This window comes from Amphiprion ocellaris, chromosome 23 (genome assembly GCF_022539595.1).
Source record: "Amphiprion ocellaris isolate individual 3 ecotype Okinawa chromosome 23, ASM2253959v1, whole genome shotgun sequence".
Taxonomy (NCBI): domain Eukaryota; kingdom Metazoa; phylum Chordata; class Actinopteri; family Pomacentridae; genus Amphiprion; species Amphiprion ocellaris.
In genome coordinates this window covers 17,405,938-17,425,686 of record NC_072788.1, presented here as the reverse complement: position 1 = coordinate 17,425,686, position 19,749 = coordinate 17,405,938, and the positions used below count along the sequence as shown (strand labels likewise).

The following is a 19,749-nucleotide window of genomic DNA, read 5'->3' as shown; positions in this document are numbered from 1 at the left end:
CACGATGACTTGAGACACTTGTCCACTTCTGTGAATTCTAGCACCAACTGGCTGCACTTGTGCTGAGTTCAGTAAACATATTTAAGGGATAAATACTTATGCAGTTACTTATTTACATTTTATCTGTGTAATTAAAGTACTTTGAAAAAAAAATTGAACATAATGCACAGTTGAAATGCAATGAAAAGGAGAAACCTTCAGAGGGGAGCGAAAACTTTTTATCAGCTTTATTTTATAGCTACTCTGTGTCCACACCTTTGTTTTGATTTGATAAAAGTTGAGATACTAATTCTACCCCTATCAGTCCTCATCTGACAACATTTGTTAATCAGGAACCTGCACCTGTTTAAAGATGTGTTTCTTATTTGTGTTGCTCCGCTTTTTATTTTCAGTCTCGGATTTGCATACAGATGGTACCCATGCAATGTCATGAACAGGAAATGGAGAAATATTTGGGGTTGATGTTTGGGAGCCTTTAAACAATCAGCTAACTGTGTGAACGTGAATCTGACTGCTCGTGTTCACTTCCTAGAGGTGGAGGTTTTGTGTTCGACAAGGTGCGGCTGTCAGAGACGCAGAAGAATACGGAGAGAAGGTGAATTCTGAGTCACGTAGAAGGTAAGTATGGGAGATTAAACGCAGTTTTTACACAATAAATTGCTTCTCTTCACTCTCACCAGAGATTTTGTGCTGTTGTATTTGGAGATTAAGGATATTATCATGCAGAAGTGGATGTTATGTCAGTGCATTTTAAAAATGTTTTTACCTGTTTTTTTAAACAATAAATGGGTATTTTGCAATTTTTGTGAAATTACAGGTAGCTGGTAAAATCATAGAAAAAAGGGTGTCAATTTCTATAGTAACCGTAAACAAAACAACGGCTTTACAACCATAAAGTTACACTAATATTACTCTATTTAAATCTACTGAAAAATATTGTTATTTTACTGATATCTGGTGTTATGTGAAAGAAAAATGTTGATGATGATGGATTGAAAATTTTTGAATAACAATCATTCTACAGATTTTCCACATCAAAAATGTGTATTTTTACAAATACTAATTTGTTCTTTGACAGTGCATGACTCTAAAATTACACAGTTATGATGTACGTAACTAAACTAAAAAATATAATTTTTTAAAAAAGTTTTAAAACAGTTTTTGAACAATACAGTATTCTGTCATTTTTAAAAAAATTTAATTTTACTTCTGGCAGATTTTTACCTTTTTTTTTTTTTTTAATCTAAGGGCATATCATTTTTGTGGTTTTTTTTTCCATGAGGTATTTTTGCAAGCTCCAAAATTAAGGCAAAGCTGCTATTTAATGTTGTCAGTTCTGGTTTTACTGCATTTGTTTAGCATGTGATGCAGCTCTTGCAAAAGTTAAATCTTGTTTTCTTTTACAGTGAAAGAGTAAGTTGAATCTGAATTGCTTTGGCTTCAAATTACCTCTTTCCTCTAATGCTATTCAATCTGTACTTACTCTGCTTAGTACACAGGAGATTGTTGCTGCTGTTACTGTCAGATAAGTTTATGCTCTTTTGACAAGAATTAACAAAGTAAACTCATGTAAAAGTGAAAACAGATTTCAGTGAAGTTGCAGTTAATTAATTAAAAAAAAACTTTAGTAAGTTTTTTTACTTGCAAGTATTCAGCATCTTTAAAATGACTCACCTATTAGTCAAATGGAGATCAAGGCACCTGTATCTGGAAGGTTATTCCAAAGCATCAGTCAGGGAATAAATACCAGAAAATTCCCAATCAATGAATATCCCTTGCATTACAGCTAAATCCAAGAAAATGGAAGGAAAGTGGCACATGTGTAAATCTGCCTCAAGCATACCGTCCTAAAAAAGCTGAAAGACAAGAAAGAAACCAGTAAGGGAGGCCACCAAGACACATATGACTACTCTGAAGGAGTTCCAAGCTAGAGATTGCAGTTCACCAGAAAGTCTGTAGGAGACTCTGTAGTAAACTGCAAGAAGATTCTCTGGTTTATTGAGACCCAAATTGAACTTTTTTGGCCATCAGACCAGATGTTATATTTGACAGACACCAAACACTGCTCATTATCCCAAACACGCCATCCCCACTGTGAAGCATGGTGGTGGCAGTATCATGATGTGGGAATGCTTCTCTGCAGCAGCCTTGTAAAGGTAGAGGATGAAATGAGTGCAGCAAAGTACAGGGAAGTGCTTGACAACCTGCTAGAGTCTGCAAGAGAACTAGTTTTTGTATTTTTTATCAGTTGACTTTGTAGAAATCTGTTTTCACTTTGATGTTAAATAGTCTTGTTTTGCAAATACTGGCAAAAAGTCAAATTGTATTGACTCCAATTCAATGTCAAAAGGCATTAAACGTGGAAACCTTCAGCTAGGGGGGTTAATACTTTTTCTTTTTATTGACATTGTATTATATCTACTATGTGGCCACACCTCTGTTTCAATTTGGTTAAAGGTGAGGACTCATTCAACCCTGATCTGTCCTGATTTGACAGCGTTTGTTTTTCAGGCGCCTGAGTCTACTATAGGTCGGTAGAGCTTTTGAAAGATGTTATTCCACATCACCATTTGACTTCGGGCCTTATTATTTTTACTTCTTTACTTTTGACAGCACTGAAGTTGGGAAATGCTTGACAAATAAACTGAATTTAGGCTGATGAGATAATTTGTGCATCATTAAATTTAACACGTCGAACACAAAGTTCTGAAAAAATCAGACTTCCACAAGTTTGATGTTTATATGTGCAAAGATTTATTTGGATTAAAGCTGCAAGAATAGATTATTTTCATTATTATTCAGTTATAGTGACACAGATTGGTTGCTTTGCCCAACAGTTCTTGAGTTTATCATCACATAAGACAAATAAAAACAGCAGAAAATGACATTTTGGAGGCAAATGTTTGCTTTAAAAAAAGAAAAAATAATCATAATACGTCAAAATGGTCTTCATCAATTGACTGATTAATCAATGGTTCAAGCATTACTGCTGTAAATCTGAGATGTTATTGTACAAAATCAAGGAAATAAATGAAGGGATATGTTACAATGACATGTCTAAAAACGTGTTTGTACTTTTAAATGTCTTTTGTCTTCGGAACAATGTAAACAACATTAATCTGTGCTTCCGTCACAATTTTATTTTTTTGTCATCTTCTGCAGTCCTCATTACTGATAATGTCAAGCATTCTGCTTATTCGACGCCTCCGCCGCACTCGTCAACCCTCAACACCAACGCTAGGTGAGATCTAGTGACGTCAAAATCATGTACACTCATTTCATAGTTTAACTTTTTACATTATATGTAAAGAAAAGGACCTGCAAGAATTTTGTTTCTTTCTGCAGCTGGTTCAAAGGTGCTTCTTTGCGTCATGCCCATTGTTCAGATTGCAATTGGTGAGTCCACTCACTATAATGACTATAGATTTCTACTTAAGTTGTTCAATGAAGCAGTGGTTTGAAATGACAACACAGTCTGCATTTTTACACTCTTGTGCCTAATATCTAAAATTTCTGAAAACGTAGAACAAATAATGTTCCATCATTGCCTCTTTGGTCCATCAGGGGCAGTGTACCTACATGACTGTCCACGGCAGCACTATATCCCCATCTATTTGATAGTGTTGGGAGTCTTTAGCCTGGTCCTAGCGCTGCTCTCCTGCCTGCCCTGTGCCCAGGATCCCAACGATGGCACCTCCAGCCCACTGAGTTACGTCTTCACAGCCTGGAACTCGCTGGTGTCTTTATTCCTCTTGTGCTGGTTTATCACTGGTGAGTTTAAACAGAAATGGACTGATGGATGACACCACTGCAAAGACACATAGTAAGACACAATCAAAACTACTTTGTATTGCATCAAAGCTACAGGAAAAACTTGTTTCTGGTTGGTTGGCATCTGTTAAAATTGTGGAAGCACAGTTGTGGTCACAGACAAACCATTATTCTATCAGTCAGATAAAACATTAACATCTATCAGTATCATGCAATGTCGTTTAATAGCATCACAAACTGCTGCCATGTTACAGTGAAATAAATTTCAATAAAATGAAAACTGATAGAAACAATGGCTGAGAACACAATAACAACAATAACAACGATAAAACTGATAAAAACAATATCTAAGAAGACACAGTTGAGAAAAAGTGGGTCTTTAGCTTTGCTTTGAACACCTCTACTCAGCAAGCTTGCTGAATGTCAGATGGCAAAGCTTTCCATAAAGACGGTGCATGGAAATTAAAAGCTCCACGGTTCGCATCCATGCCTTCCTGGGATTTTTCTGCATTTTGCATGTTCTCCCTGCGCATTTGTGGTTTATCTCCAGGTTCTCCGGCTTCCTCCCACAGTCCAGAAACATACTGAGGTTAACTCTAAATTGTGAGTGTGGTTGTTTGTCTGTACATATAATCCTGCAACAGACTGGTGAAAACTATTTTTTTTAAATGAAAAAATGAGTCTTGTCTTGTCTGATGACCAAAAGATCTATTTTGGTCATCAGACTGAAGAACCTTCTTCCACTTGACTTCAGAGTCTCCCAAAAGTCTTCTTGGGAACTGTAGTTCAGATTTAATATGAGCTTTTTCAACAGATGGCGTTCTATTTGTTCATCGTCTATAAATCTTTGAATGGTGAAGAACCTGGGTGGCAGACATGTGTACTTAGTGTCTCCCATCTCAGCTGCTGAAACTGGTAACTCCTTTAGAGGAACCATAGGAGTCTTGGTGGCCTCGCTCACTAGTCACTTGGTTTTTGGGGCAGAAGGAGATTGTCAAGAATACACTCAACATAACTTTAGCGTATTTCTACAGTTGCACCAGCTGGAGAAGCAGCACACTGTAATATGAGTCACTAGATGTCCATCTATCTCTTTTAATAAATTGATTGCTGCCCACAGAGCACTTTGCTGTGCATGTATAGTGAATGATAGAGAAGGCTCTTGGTTCAGTGAGGCTTCCGGACTATTTTAAGCATTTAAATGAATCACACAATGTACTAGGAAGTTAGATTGTAGACTGAATCATGTCTGTTCACCATATTACTACCTTTGTTTTTTTTTTTTCTAGGTAGTGTATGGATCTACTCTATTTATCAGCCCAACTATGACGAGGCCATCACAGAAGTGGATCCTTACTGCAACAGGAGGCTCTACCTGTTCGCTTTCTGGACAACCACTGTGGCCTACATCCTTCTAGCTTTGTCGTTGGTAGTCGGCTGCTTCGTCTTAATGTGTGGAAAGTCCAACTCTGACGACGATGACGTTGTTGTACCAGGGCCCTAATCACACAGTTACGCATGAGCGGCATTTTTCCTCTGCACTGTAATGTTCGGTAACATGCTGTAAAAGAAATGGAAAAAACGTAGTTGCAGTATCTTCACTCCTCTAAGATATACACAAAATATTAATCTTAAGATTTGCAATGAAATAAATGTTCTATTTTGTCATTTAAAGAAGTAAATGAAATTAAAAGTGAAAGAATTGAGTAGAAATCTGTTATTTGGGGATTGTGTCGTGACAGGAAGTCTCTTTCTGTGTAAGCTTAGGGCGGTGTCAAAAACAGTCACAACACATGTTTCATCTCACATAGAAAAGTAGTCACATGCTGAGATAAATAAGAAGCGCAGTCCTTACAACACCTGTTCTCTTGCAGATCTCACCCACTAACATGTACATCAGGGTTGCATGACATGATGAAAACCTGTGATATATGGTAACGTACAATATTGCAATGACAATACGCCTTGCAATACTGGAGCGTTAAATAGGGAGGAAATAATACAAAAAGAAAAACAAAACGCCTTCCTCAGGATGTGGAGACCCAAAAGAACACAGTAATCATAAATTCAATCATCACAGGTGTTCAACACTGAGTGCCTGCACCATTTTCTCTCTCTGGCATCCAGAGGCATAACACAACAAATATAACGTGATAAATTCTAAAGTAAGGCCCTCTCATGGGCTTTTTGAAACACATTAATATAAGACAAGCATCACTCAAGAAAACACAAAGGGCAGTTTTTCAATGATCATTTCATTTGCTGAAGGAAAAATGCTGTTCAGCCCATCTTACCCTATGTGAAAAAGTAATTGCCCCCTTAGCTACCAATCTATCAAATGACCAAATTCATTTGACAAACAGGTTCAATCTCACCAGCAACACCCGCATATGATTTCTGCCAGGCTTGTTGAATCTAAACATCACTAAATAGAACCAGTCTGTTATTGTGAAGCAGCTAAAAGATCTCAAAAAGCAGCACGTGATGCCATGTTCTAAAGAGATTCAAGAACAAATGAGAAGCAAAGTCACTGACATTTATCAGTCTGAGGGTTATAAAGTCATTGCTAAGGCTCTGGGACTCCAGAGAACCACAGTGAGAAACATTATCCACAAATGGAGAAAACGTGGAACAGTGGGCCCAACTACCAACATTTCTCCAAGAGCATGTTGATATTTAATCCAGGATTAGATACACAAAAGAAACTGGATGAACATCAAAAGATCTGCAGACCTCACTGGCCTCAGTTAAGTTCCATCTACATGATTCCACAATAAGGAAGACTCTGGGAGAAAATGTCACCCATGAGAGAGTTGAAAGGTGAAAACTGTTAGGGAATTCTGCGATGTTGAAAGAGGAATCAGGAGGCAAACTCAGAGACACTGCAGGCTCAGATGGCTTATGTTGAGAATAAAGTTTACTGATAGAGAAATGATACAGCGAGCAACACAGTGATGTGAGCACTGGCAGCATCAGTTCTGAAGAGTCTCTCTGGCTTTGGGCATATATACCGTTTGGGAGGCGTGCCATGTTTAAGGCTACACTCCAAATATGGTAGCAGGACTGTTAGTTCAGGATCCATCTGGACAGGAATACAACAATATAACCATGTCATTCTTAAGTTGTCAGCCGGACAGTTGCCTTTCATTCCTATGTTATCTTTTCCAAGCGTCTGTCTGTTTCAGGGTCATATTAAGGACTGAGTGAGCATAAACAGGTTTGCAGAATTTGGGATGACTTGGCACCTACACTTGATTTTATGGTGACTGCAGTTTGCAGACACACCGGCATTTAAGATGTCCTAAACCAACAGCTGAGGGGACACCTCAGTCGTGAGAAAGTGAGGAATTTTTCCTTCACAAAAACCACTACTGACCAAAAAGAAAATAAAGGTTCTTCTCATGTTTGAAAAAAAAAAAAACAAAAACAGAAAACTAGATGAGCTCCAAGACTTTTGGGATATCATTCTGTGAACTGATGAGTCAAAGGTGGAACTTTCTGGAAGACATGGGTCCATTACATCTGGGGTAAAGCTAATACTGCATTCCACAAGAACATCATCATACCAACAGAAACATGGTGGTGGTAGTGTGATGGTTTGAGGACCTGGACGACTTGTCATAACTTTTTTCAGTTGGCCTTTTCTTTGCCACTCACCCATATAGCTTTGACAAGTGAAGGCCCCAGTCAACAGTTATTGGATTTACTTGTACTCAAAGGAAGATTCAGTAACTTGGATTTTTTTTTTTTATATCCATCCTCTGACTGATGCCTTTCACCAACTTTTTCACAGAATTGCTTGAAGTGTTCTTTTGTCTTCATGGTGTCGTTACAGCAAGAAGCACTGATTCACAAGTGACTGGACCTTCCACATACAGGTGTCTTTATATTACAACCAAGACACATGCACTACCATCAGCAGATCTCCATTTCACAATTGTGTGACTTCTAGCACCCTTTAGCTGTACGTGTGTGAAATTGCAAGAGTCCATATAAGAGTCCTATTTTGTAAATTCTTATCAAAGAACCAAATCACATTGACCATGATTCAATATTGAAGAGCAATACTAAGACAAACTTCTAAGTAGGAAGAATCCTTACTGACTTCATGAATGTAGGATTCATTACAGGACTATTGTATTAGACTGCATTAGTTTGACACAGGTAACTATGCATATTATTGAAGCTAACAAAACTTGGATGTCAGGAGATGTAAGTCTCACTGCTGAGGTTAATCCAACTTGGAAAACAATAGCACAATAAGATACATAAGATATCCTGATGAAGAAAGTCAAGGACAGGTTTTTATTCCTGAACTTGTTTGGCTTACTAATACACAAGGATGCACATGTATGTGGATGATACATGATATGCTGCCCTACCAGCGGTGCCACACTGTTCCACAAATGCATGCACAAGCAGTGATCAAAAAGTTCCAAGACCATTCAGATAAAAATCTAAAACCACACCTGATTTAAATGTGGCTGTCATCCCAGTCGAAGCAGTCACATTGTAAAGCCAGTTAAAGAAGCAACACGCTGTAATAACATGTATGAGCCACTAGATGTCCACCTGTGTCTTATATTATATTGATAGGTGCACACAAAGCACTTAGATCTTCATGTAAAATGAAGTATAAAAATGGTCTCGGCTCAGTGAAATCAAACCCAGGAAACACATGCGCAGCCTTTTAGCTGTCCTCTAAACTTTACAGCTCATTTCCAGTCTAGTGAGGTTCATTATATATTAGATAATACATATTTTGGGCAAAATATAGAGAGTGTAACATGTCTGTTGATCATATTACTATTTCTCTTGTGTTTCTTCTCTAGGTGATGTGTGGATCTACTCTATTTACAAGCCCAACTGCAATAAGAACAGCACAAATGTGGATCCTTGCTGCTACAGGATGCTCTACTTGTTTGCCTTCTGGACAACCACAGTGACCTACATCCTACTAGCTTTGTCGCTGTTTGGCAGCTGCATGTTCTTTTTATGTGGTCACGTCGACCCTGACAATGACGTCTAGCAACCTTGTTGCATCAAGGTCGAACGCACACAGCTGTTGTTCAACAAGTGATATTTTTCCACTGAACTTTAAACATGATCTTAAAGAATATGGGACAACAGCAGTTGTGTGGCCTTGTGTAGATACATGCTTAAGTGTGGGGTGATGTGAGTAGGATCACTGTGTTTTCTCATCAGTGAACATTTACCACCTCTGCAGAAGCTGTGTGCTTTCTGTTTGTATGTCCTCTGAGGAACCCAGATTTTTTTTTGATTGCCTTTTGAGTCTTCTGTGTGAAGCATTTAAGCAGGCAGATGTTAGTTCATGGTGTTAGAAACAGCCACAACAAATGTTTCACCTCACATGGAAACCTTTAGTCATGCTCTGATGGACAGATGTGGACTCTTCCAGGAAGAAGTATGGGTATGTACACTTATGACATAATGAATTTACTCTGATCAGCCACAACATTATGACCACTGACAGGTGAAGTGAATAACCTCGATCATCTTGTTACAGTGCAACGTTCTGCTGGGAAACCTTTAGTCCTTTAGGCCTATTTGGTGGTGATAAATGATCATCTAGTTTTCTGACGCTATGAGTAAAGAGTGCACTAACTTGCTAATCAGCAAATTTGATAAATATTGTTAACAGTGTGTTAAAACTACATTTAAAACAGATTTCCAGCAGGACATTGTATTTGTTTTCCAGTAATGAGAACATTTCTAGTATTTCTCAACCTTTAAATACAGAAATTCACTGCAGTATAGTCGCCTCTACCAAGAAGATTCTGTTTTCATTACCGTTTCAAGGCATTGTTACACATAAACTACCAGGCTGATGTTCATGAAACTTGGTTGAGAGGTGAAGTACAGGCAAAGAACATTTTAAAGTTTGACCAGGTTGAGGATGTGAAATCACAAATCATAGAAGGGTCTTTGCTCTCCGTGAGCCTGTCTAGTAGTAGAAGTGAAAGCATCATTCATGTGGATGTTTGACATGTACCACCCACTTAAATGTTGCAGGTCAAGCAACCCCGCAACACCCCATGCCAACATCAGTCCTTGATGCCAGTTGCCACCCTTAGCAGGGCAATCCACTCCGACACACCACAAAAACTGCTCAGGAGTGGCCCGGGGAACACGACAGAGCTAAGGTGCTCACCCGGGTTCCTCACTTCCCAGATCCAAATCTTATTGATCATTTGTGGGATGTTCCAGGATAAGCCTGATCTAGGTAGGTCCCACCCTGCAACCCACAGGACCCACAGAATTCACTGCCACCATCCCAGTGCCACAGGACATCCTCAGAGGTCCTGTAAATCATGTAAATCCATGTAACCATGTAAATCGCCATGGTAACTTATGATGAATACCTAACCAGAAAAGAAGAATAAAGCTAAAAGTCTTACACAGCATAAGAATATTACCTTGAATGAGAGATTACTGAATCCACCCTGCACTTCACCATGGAAATAGTTTTGTTTTCATTACTTTCTTATTTATTCTGTACATGATCTGTCTTATTTGTTAGTAACATAATAGGACTGCACTCTTTATTACCACAAAACAGAGGAAAGGGAGGTAAAAGCCACTGACCTCAGAAGTTGAGAGACCCATGTATGGAAACATTTTTTTTTACATTGCACGCCAGCAGTGAAGTTTCGCTAACCTGCAGATGCTCAAAAGCTCTTTTACTTTTCTTTCAAGCCTTCATGAAGGAGATACGCTGAAGAGGCACTCTGAGAAGTATAACACAACCTTTACAATCTGTCACACAGATGCTGTTTATACAGTATTTTTAACTAAATTGGGATATTAGTCAGCCATTTTTCTGTTTTCAGCTTGTTTGCTTGTTAGATTTACAGTTTCTATTCTTGATGATACTATTTTGTCTGCTCAAACATGAAACTGAACTAATTTAAAGGGAAGTAGGCTCAAGCTTGTGTGTTGGTGAACTTCTTCCACCACAATATACTAAAAAAAAGAGCACTTGTTGCGAAAAATCATTTGCCTGATAGTTTTCAGCATGCAGACTTCTCCTTATTGTACGTGACATTAAGAGCAGAGAGCTCATGCATCTGTCTCTGCTCTTTTTTCAGGTTAGGTTCATCATTAGAGACTATGTCAGAGAGTGAGAGACCTCAGCACATCTGCAGACTTCCTACGCATCTAACAGCAACACTTGGTGAGAGACAGCGATACAATAAAAGTGCTCACAGTTGGATTAACTTCACCAAATGCATAGATGCTGCTGTGGACTTTAATGTGTGTTCTGCCTTATCTCAGTCTGTTTTCAGGTGATTTTGTGCTCCATGTCCATCGCTCAGATAGTAATAGGTAAGTGGCAAGAATACTTAGTCATAATGTTTTAGAAATGTTGTTTGAATTCATTTTCTGTGGCAGCACCTTTATATCAGTTGATTGCAACATTTATCCTGCAGGAGCGTTATGCCAATATGCCTGCCCTCAGCAGCCCTATATCTCCATCTATCTGTTGGTAATGGGAGTCCTCTCTCTGCTGCTGGCTTTCCTCACCATCATGCACTGCACCGGAGGATTTGGTAATCACAGCACAACCTGGATTTGTCTTGTCTCATTCTTCTTCTTCTGCTTTTTCACCGCCGGTAAGCTGAAAGATTTGTGTGGTTGATTAAAGGGTTGGCAAACAAACAGTCAAAACAAACCATTTCCAGCAGCAGACAGCATGCCAATGCTATTTCCTGCCACAGCGACCGCCACCACCTCAAACTAACCCCTATGTGTTGAAGTTTTGTATTGCTGAATGAACTGTAATTTAATTATATATATTAGGACGGTGATTGGTTCACGAAAAATAATCCAGAGCCTTAACATGACTACTTTTCTGTTAGTTGTGCAAAGACAACTGTGTGCTAACTTGTTGTGGAGGTTGGTATGTTTTATAAAGCTACATTTTCACTATGACATCGAAACAGAGCTGAGGCCTGTACTACAAAGCTAATTCACTATATCCAGGATATGTTTTCATTATCTGGTTTCACTAAGCCTAACAACTACACTCTTTCTAAATGGACACTTTAGGATGTACACTACGTTGAAAAGTTTGGGGTCACTTAGAAATGTCCTTATTTTGGAAAGAAAATTGTTATTATTATTATTTTCAATGAAGATAATATTAAATGAATCAGAAATACAGTCTAGACATTGTTAATGTGGTAAATGACTATTCAAGCTGGAAACGGCAGATTTTTAATGGAATATCTCCATAGGGGTAGAGAGGAACATTTCCAGCAACCATCACTCCTGTGTTCTAATGCTACATTGTGTTAGCTAATGGTGTTGAAAGGCTAATTGATGATTAGAAAACCCTTGTGCAATTATGTTAGCACATGAATAAAAGTGTGAGTTTTCATGGAAAACATGAAATTGACTGGGTGACCTCAAACTGTTGAACGGTAGTGTATTATAGTTTTTATTAATGACTAAATATTGATGTTATAGTTTGCCCTTCTCGTCAGAAATATGCAGATCTGTCCATGTTTGGACTGGACATCTAGTGCCAACACAACCCTCTTTATGTGAGAGTGCTAATAGTTTTGTGTTACCATAGTTGTTAGGTTTTGTAAAGGCGGCTCATGAAAACATATCCTGGATGTGTTGAACTTGCTTTGTGGTAGAGGCCCAATGGGAATCCAAATGTTGCTCAATATCAGCCACATGTGTCAATGAAGAGTGTTTAGTCACCATAAACACATTATAAGGCTATTAAGTGCTAGCAGTTTTGCCTGGTTAAAGTGGCTAAAACTAAATTATACTAACACAGGTTACAAGAAAACTACTACTAACAAAGTTTTCTTTAGCAGATGTGTTTTAAAGATCGTACCTGACAATATTACCACACAGGGATTAAGCTTCTCTAAACAGACAACGGTAATCAGCCAGAACTTTATTCAATGAGAAGCATTTATTTCATTGCTGTCTGTTTATTTCTATAGGTATCACTTGGATCTACTCCATCGATGTACCCAACTTCAATAAAACAATGAACAGCAAGGATACCTTCTGCAACAAGACGCTGTACCAGTTTGCCTTGTGGTCTACCAACCTCAGCTACTTAGTGTTACTCTACATCCTTCTCTGTAGCTGTTGTACATGCCTACTGTTTGGTGAGGATGAAAGCACAACCCAAGAAAACCTAAGGGTGGTAGTGGATTAAATGTCAGTAAACATGGCAATGATTTTCAGTGTTTCTATATATCATTTAATGTATGTACTATCTAAACTGTGGAGGATATTTGGATAGCCCTGGTATCACAGGCTTTATGTTTTTTTTTTAATAACTGAAATAGAATTTGGATTAAAATACAAAATGCAATACATTTTTAATTTGTTTATGAAATTTCTTTTATCAGAATGTTCTTCTGACATGTAAGTCATACACAATTTCACATAAATAGCATTAAGCTAAACAATAAAACAAATACTACAACTTATATTACATCAGACGTTACAATTAAGTGTCCACACAATACAGTGAGGCCAAGTCAGAACGAGATAAAAGTAGCTATTGTTTATTGTAGCAAGTTCATTAACAGAGGGAGAAAATTAAGATACCAACACGAGTGAGACAAAGAAGTCGGACACAGGTGCACTGGCATTAGGCGTTAGCGGCTAGCGGCTAGCAGCTAGCAGCTAACATGGTGTGCTAATAAGTGGATTGTACTGTCAATTCCCTCACCCATAATGAAATGAAATAGCTTTGGGCTTCATATTTATCACATGTAAAGACACTCTGAAGCAGAAACCTGTTTGTAATGTTGAAGTTCAATATCTGCAGTCTTCATGATTTTTATGGCCTTAAAAAGCCTTTTGGAGGCAAAATATGTACAAGAGAGAAATATTACTATCCACACTTTCCACAGTTTTTCTTTCTTATGTGTACAAATCCTCATTTGTTGTACTTTCAAGCATATTTATCATAACATCTTTTTGACAAAGCCATGTGAAATGTATTTAGCAGTCGAATGGAAATGTACAAAGTAAATAAAGTATCAACATTAACAGCAGTCTTCAGAAATGTGGGTAACATTTGGTAACAAGGAAAAGTATCTCGTGACCACGAATGTGAAATGTCTCACGCAGTGACCAGAGTTCATACTGAGGGTGAGAAAAATGAGGCTAAATGAACTCTGACTACACCACAAACTCTCCCCGATATGTTGTCTCTTTTATACCCCAGACAAAGGATACTATACAAAACAGTTAGATATTAACTATACTTTATCCCATTCTAGACAATAAAATGTAAGACAATTTAGAGTACAGGGATTTATGTTGTTTTTTTTTTTAATGTATTTTGACAAAAAACAACAAAAAAAAGACAATTTCCATAAATAAAGTGTCTTTGATTCTATGGCGCACACTTTATATCCACACTGCGAATATGAATAACTTTAGGAACGCGTCTACCCACCTCTGGGAACGACCACGCTTTAACTGTAAGTGACTCTGACTCAACAATTATTATTGTATGACATATTTCCTTGCAAACAGGTCACAAATATTTGAGACTTCTGCTTTATTGAAGTCATCTTCTTTGGCAACATTGGGCTGGAGTACTAACTGAGGTTAAATATCAAGAAGCAAGTCATTAGACTAGGAAGTTTAGACTAACCCCAGCACACATTTGAACAATGCACAGCATTGCTCTGTGATCTTTAAAATATATACACTACCTTTCAAAAGTTTGGGGTCACCCAGGCAATTTCATGTTTTCCATGAAAACACTTTTATTCATGTGCTAGTTGCTAATTGCAACAAGGGTTTTCTAATCATCAGTTAGCCTTTCAACATCATTAGCTAACACAATGTAGCATTAGAACACAGGAGTGATGGTTGCTGGAAATGTTCCTCTGTACCCCTATGTAGATATTCCATTAAAAATCAGCCATTTCCAGCTTGATTAGTCATTTGGGGGCGGCGTGGCTCAGTAGGTAGTGTGGCTGTCTTCTAACTGGAGGGTTGCCAGTTCGATCCTTGGCCTAGAGAACTCATGGCAAGGTGTCCCTGAGCAAGACACTGAATCCCTAACTGCTCCTGATGGGTCATGGTTAGCACCTTGCATGGCAGCTTCTGCAATCAGTGTGTGAATGGGTGAATGTGATGTTGGGTATCGTTACAGGTATAGTAAAGCTCTATATAAATACAGACCATTTACCACATTAACAATGTCTAGACTGTGTTTCTCATTCATTTAATGTTATCTTCATTGAAAAAAAAAAAAGCTTTTCTTTCCAAAATAAGACATTTCAAAGTGACCCCAAACTTCTGAATTGTAGTGTATATGTGACACGCAGAAAAGTATAATATATTAGACTCTTTATTGAGCTTGTTTCTCAGAGTCTAACTTAAAAAAAAGGCTACATAATTAAGCTGCAGCATGGGTGATGAGTTAAACTTGCAGTTTACAGCTTGTATAATTGTCAGTTAAAGTTTCTGTTCCTCCCTCTGTAGTCTACATGTACCAGCACTGATAATGTCAGTTATCATTTTAAGAATCATGCACACCTGTGTCCACAATGAATGCATGTAATGTAGGTATCAGTGGTGACTAAACGTTCTGTCTTTCAACAGTATGTAAGACAATAATCGGCAGCCTGCCCCTTTTTATGATAACATTTGGTGAGTGACTATAGACCTTCTAATTCTATGAAATTGTGTTGAGATTCTATGTATAGCATTTAACACTTTAAAGGTCCCATCTGGTTGCGGTGGTCTGTTCTTACTGCATTTTGTGGTTGTTACAAGTTCAGAGGTGTAAAATTAAAGCTGCTACGATATGAAAACGTTTATTTTTGTGACTTCTCAAGCCCTCCCCAAAACTATTTAGCCTCCCAGCTTTACAAACCCGTGAGAATTTTACTGAGCTGCTAGTTTTCAACTAAGAAATCAATAGTTGTCTGCTAAAACACTACACAGACCTTCCCTCTCACTGCCTGCAAGGTGAACTATTCAGACTGAGCACCTGCTTGTCAGGTTTATTTACTTTTGAAGCTGCTTGACCAAATGTTCTGCTGTTTTCTGCAAGAGTGAACACAAGAGTCTTGTTGCACTCCCACCATCTGAAGCACTGAAGATCCAGGGATTTTCATTTACTACTGATGGAAATGTTACCATCATCTTTGATCGTAGGGCTAAGTAGAAAAATGTAATTCTGAGGGACCTTTAGAGATGATGATAAACAAAGACTCAGGGGTTTTACTAGATTTTCGTGTTTCCTGTTGGGCAGAAGTGCAACCCAAGCTGTTTGCTTCTCTGGTGCTCTCTGCAGTTGATACCGTATTTTAATACAGCTGAAATCCCAATAGAGCTGTTTAACATGTTTTTTAGTTTTAAGTATGAAATAGAGACTGAATCCCAGTCAAGTAAGTCTGCATGCTAACCAGCAGTCACCTCAGAAACATTAGAGCCAAACTGTGACTCTGTGGCGCTAAAGTACTGATTTAATCACTGCAGCATGGTCTAACAAACTCACAGGAGTTAAAAATGACTGTGCTGTAAACATGGCAATATTTCCCCAAATTGATCACTCAGAGATAAAGATAGAAAGTCCTAGTTTCACACACTTTTTATTCTGCTAAGGAACACAATATGTGACAATCGGCATGTGTTTGTCCGTCCGTCTGTCTGTCTGCCCTTCTGTTTGTCTGTTAACATCATTACTCAAAAACGGACTAAAGGATCAGATGAAATTTCCAGGGAAGGTCAGAAATGACACAAGGACCAAGTAGTTAGGTTTTGGCAGTGATGCGGCTTATAGTCTGGATCCACGGATTTGTTAAAGATTTCTGCATCATTGCGAGATAGTGGTATGGCGTCACTATAACTATGACAACAAGTGAACACTACATTGTGATCCTACTGCAAATCCACTGTTGCCGACTTATCAGGACTTATCCGTCGACAATGATACAAGGAACAGTTGATTAAATTGTGGGGGTGTTTCCGAGTCCCATCAATTCCCGCCACCTGCTACATATTTAGGTCACGCGATCCGGTTTTCGTACATATAACGTACACATGCATAACACACGCCTGTGCTCAGCGCAAGGTCATTTTGTTTGTGGGTACATCTATATTAAATGGCCACATTCTATGTTGCCATGATTTCTAATCATCAATAACTAATAAACAAATGCTGCATTTCTGACAATGCCATATGGGGGAATGAACAACCTTGGCAGAGTACTGTGCTCTCTGAGTGCTTTTCTTGTTTACATGTGTGTCAACTGTTTTGCTTCATGCTGTCCGTCACAGATACAGAGTCTTTTCCCTGAAGAGGGTGGGAACAGGGCTTAAAACGCCATTTAAACAGTCATGGTTAAATTAACCATCTTTGCAGTTCTTGAGCAGAAAATTTTAAAAACACAATTTCTTGACAAGAAGAAAAGTAAAGGCTTTTGCAGACTTATTTTCTGATTTCATTTGCAAAAAGCAGCTTCAGGATTGTAAAAATATCATCTTATTTTAAACTGATCAGTGATCTCTGTCCATTTATTTAACAGGGATCTTGCACCACAAGCAAAAAGCTGCACTTGCATCCCCATCTACTTGGAGGAAATGGAAACTGACCTGCTGTTTAGTAAGCATTCCAACCTCAAGTCCTCAAACATATAATACTCAGCACTAATATTTTCAAGCCACTAGATGTCTCCCCAGTGCTTCCACATTATGTCCTCCTAACAAGACTTTGCAGAGATAAACAGATTTACAGTTATACAGTATGTCCACTTGCAACCTGCAGTCACGGCTCAAATAGTATGTCTATGTGCAGTAAGTCTACATCTACAATCAGACCTTCCTTCTTGACTATTTTTCTAATGGTACAGGTAAGAAATCACAGTATTGAGCCATTCACAAGACTTCAGAAATAAAAACAATAACAATGATTTTTGTTTATCAAAATCACAGAAATGAAACTGGCACAATTTGGTGACATTTCTCTGTGGGTTCATCACTACAAGAGACAATTCATCAGTCATTGGAGTCATTTTTTTCATAAAACAATATTGATTGAGCTGCTTTAAATCCAAGCGAGAGATGTTTATGAGAAATGAACATTTGTGTTTGGTAAAAACATATTTGACCTTCACATCCATCCATCATCTATTCACCGATCTATACAGATTTAATAAATAAAGAATTATTTGTGATATTGAAGCTTTTTCTCAGGTTTGCTGCAGTTGGAGAGTGAATTTGCTTAAAGCTGAAATCTGAAGTCAAGTTGAAGTTCTGCTACTATGGCACGATTCTTTAATTGTTATGTAATGTCAATCTGCTTAATCTTCTGTATGAACCCAACTATGAAAATGGATGTCTGCTGCAACAAGACACTACTGTTTGCATTTTGGACCACCAAATTTCATTGTTAGAATGCAACTAAGCAAAATTACTAAAGTGCTGTACAATTTTGAGATACTTGAGTACTTTTGGTTATGTTACATTCTACTTCCCCTCCACTACATTTCAGAGACAAATATTGAACTTTCTACTCCGCTACATTAATGACAGCTTTAGTTACTTTTTAGATGACAGTTTTACACTAGGGTTTATATAACAAGCTTTTAGAATAAAGCACACTGTTAGAGATTAAATCAGTGGTTTTTAACCTCTTTGGCCTCTTCCATAAAGCAGTGTGAATTCAGATTTATACGAGTCAGTAAAAGCTCCCCCAATGATTTTTCTTTTTCAACTTCTGGCATTTTAATTTCAAAAAATGTTCACAAGATCCATATCTCACTAGATGTCAGGATTAGGGAATAAATCTAACAACTAAAAACAGATTTGGGTATTGCAACTTTTTCTTTGTTTTTCCCCATTGCTGTAATCATTTCACAGCTCCTCAGATTTATCTGCTATCAGTGTATAAAATTGTATATAAAGTGCTTCAAACTGGCTTTGCTGCAACAGTAACATGCTGTTAACACACTGGTGCCTCACTATTAATGAAACAGTTCTTTTACTTTAATAGTTAACTTCATTTTGCTCCTACTTTTACTTAAATAGGACTTTTCATGCAAGAAGTTTACTTGTAAAGGAGTTTTTTTTTTTACCCTGCTGTATTGTTGAAGTTAAGGATCCAAACTGTTCTTCCATCATTGCCAACTTGACCCACATAGGGGTAAACAGTGCTGCGAACATTAATGAAGTTGAAGCAGATTGAATTAAAAAGATGGTGGATGTAATGAGTGTTTTTATGTGTGTCTTGTGTACAAAAAGGCAAGGCAATGCAGCTTTTTGAGCTGGTATTACTGCTCAACACATGTCAAAGGCTAGATAGGTATACTGCCCATAGCTAATACACTAATACAACCATTTCTAACTTTGTGTAATATATTTATAACTCTAATATATATTCTTTAAGACAAATAGTTAATGATTGTGAAGAACAAACTGCTCTCTATTCCTGAAATTACATGCATCTTAGAATTGGTGGACTAAGTCAGTTGTGATGAAGTGAATACCAATGATCATACTGGTACTATGTGGTCCTCTGCTGGAAAGCCTTTGAGTTTGGCATCCATGTTGATGAGACTTAGACACCCAAAAAAACATTATCCCAGAGCAAGCACACTCCCTCATACAAATGGCAATCCCAAATGTCACTGGAAAATGTACCCCACCACATCACAAAAACATCAAACAATCAGGAACATCTTGAGGAACATGACAATCACCCAAGATGTTGATTTGACCTCCAAACTCCCAAGACCTCATTCTGATCAGGTATCAACAGGATGCAGTGGAACAAGTTTAATTAACAGAGGCCCCACTGCACAACCCAGAATACTCAAAGAATCACCTGCCAACATCCTGGTGTCAAATCCTATAGGACACCCTGAGAGGTCCTCTGGTCCAGACCCAATGGTTCAGAGCATTTTTGAATATTGGGCTGGTGGTTCAACCCTCTGAAATGATGTCCAGTGATTT

The 19,749-nt window shown here is 38.0% G+C and overlaps 2 protein-coding genes across 3 annotated transcripts; both read left to right on the top strand.

Annotated features, from left to right (window-relative positions):
- Positions 1-331: 331 nt before the first annotated feature.
- Positions 332-5,473, top strand: LOC118470561 (transmembrane protein 272-like). The gene is made up of 5 exons (XM_035949939.2): positions 332-618; positions 3,163-3,241; positions 3,346-3,396; positions 3,565-3,771; positions 5,061-5,473. Exons 2-5 carry the CDS (start codon positions 3,178-3,180, stop codon positions 5,273-5,275), a joined length of 537 nt encoding a protein of 178 aa, XP_035805832.2. The 5' UTR covers positions 332-618; positions 3,163-3,177; the 3' UTR covers positions 5,276-5,473.
- A 3,171-nt stretch (positions 5,474-8,644) lies between these two features.
- LOC118470563 (transmembrane protein 272-like) lies at positions 8,645-14,003 on the top strand. Of its 2 annotated transcripts, XM_055007523.1 has the most exons (6): positions 8,647-9,202; positions 9,805-10,015; positions 10,881-10,966; positions 11,068-11,118; positions 11,223-11,405; positions 12,756-14,003. In XM_055007523.1, the coding sequence occupies exons 3-6, from the start codon at positions 10,903-10,905 to the stop codon at positions 12,974-12,976; spliced, it is 519 nt and encodes a 172-aa protein (XP_054863498.1). In that variant the 5' UTR covers positions 8,647-9,202; positions 9,805-10,015; positions 10,881-10,902; the 3' UTR covers positions 12,977-14,003. The 2 variants fall into 2 exon arrangements, with proteins under 2 accessions (XP_035805839.2, XP_054863498.1); XM_035949946.2 differs by lacking the exon at positions 9,805-10,015 and having other exon boundaries at positions 8,645-9,202.
- The last annotated feature ends 5,746 nt before the right edge of the window (positions 14,004-19,749 follow it).

Bases quoted from the DNA above. Each gene is read 5' to 3' on its own strand.
- LOC118470561 (XM_035949939.2), top strand. From the start codon at position 3,178: ATGTCAAGCATTCTGCTTATTCGACGCCTCCGCCGCACTCGTCAACCC. The intron at 3,242-3,345 runs GTGAGATCTAGT...TTCTTTCTGCAG, and splicing joins ACCCTCAACACCAACGCTAG to CTGGTTCAAAGGTGCTTCTT. The intron at 3,397-3,564 runs GTGAGTCCACTC...TTGGTCCATCAG, and splicing joins CATTGTTCAGATTGCAATTG to GGGCAGTGTACCTACATGAC.
- LOC118470563 (XM_035949946.2), top strand. From the start codon at position 10,903: ATGTCAGAGAGTGAGAGACCTCAGCACATCTGCAGACTTCCTACGCAT. The intron at 10,967-11,067 runs GTGAGAGACAGC...GCCTTATCTCAG, and splicing joins GCATCTAACAGCAACACTTG to TCTGTTTTCAGGTGATTTTG. The intron at 11,406-12,755 runs GTAAGCTGAAAG...TTATTTCTATAG, and splicing joins CTTCTGCTTTTTCACCGCCG to GTATCACTTGGATCTACTCC.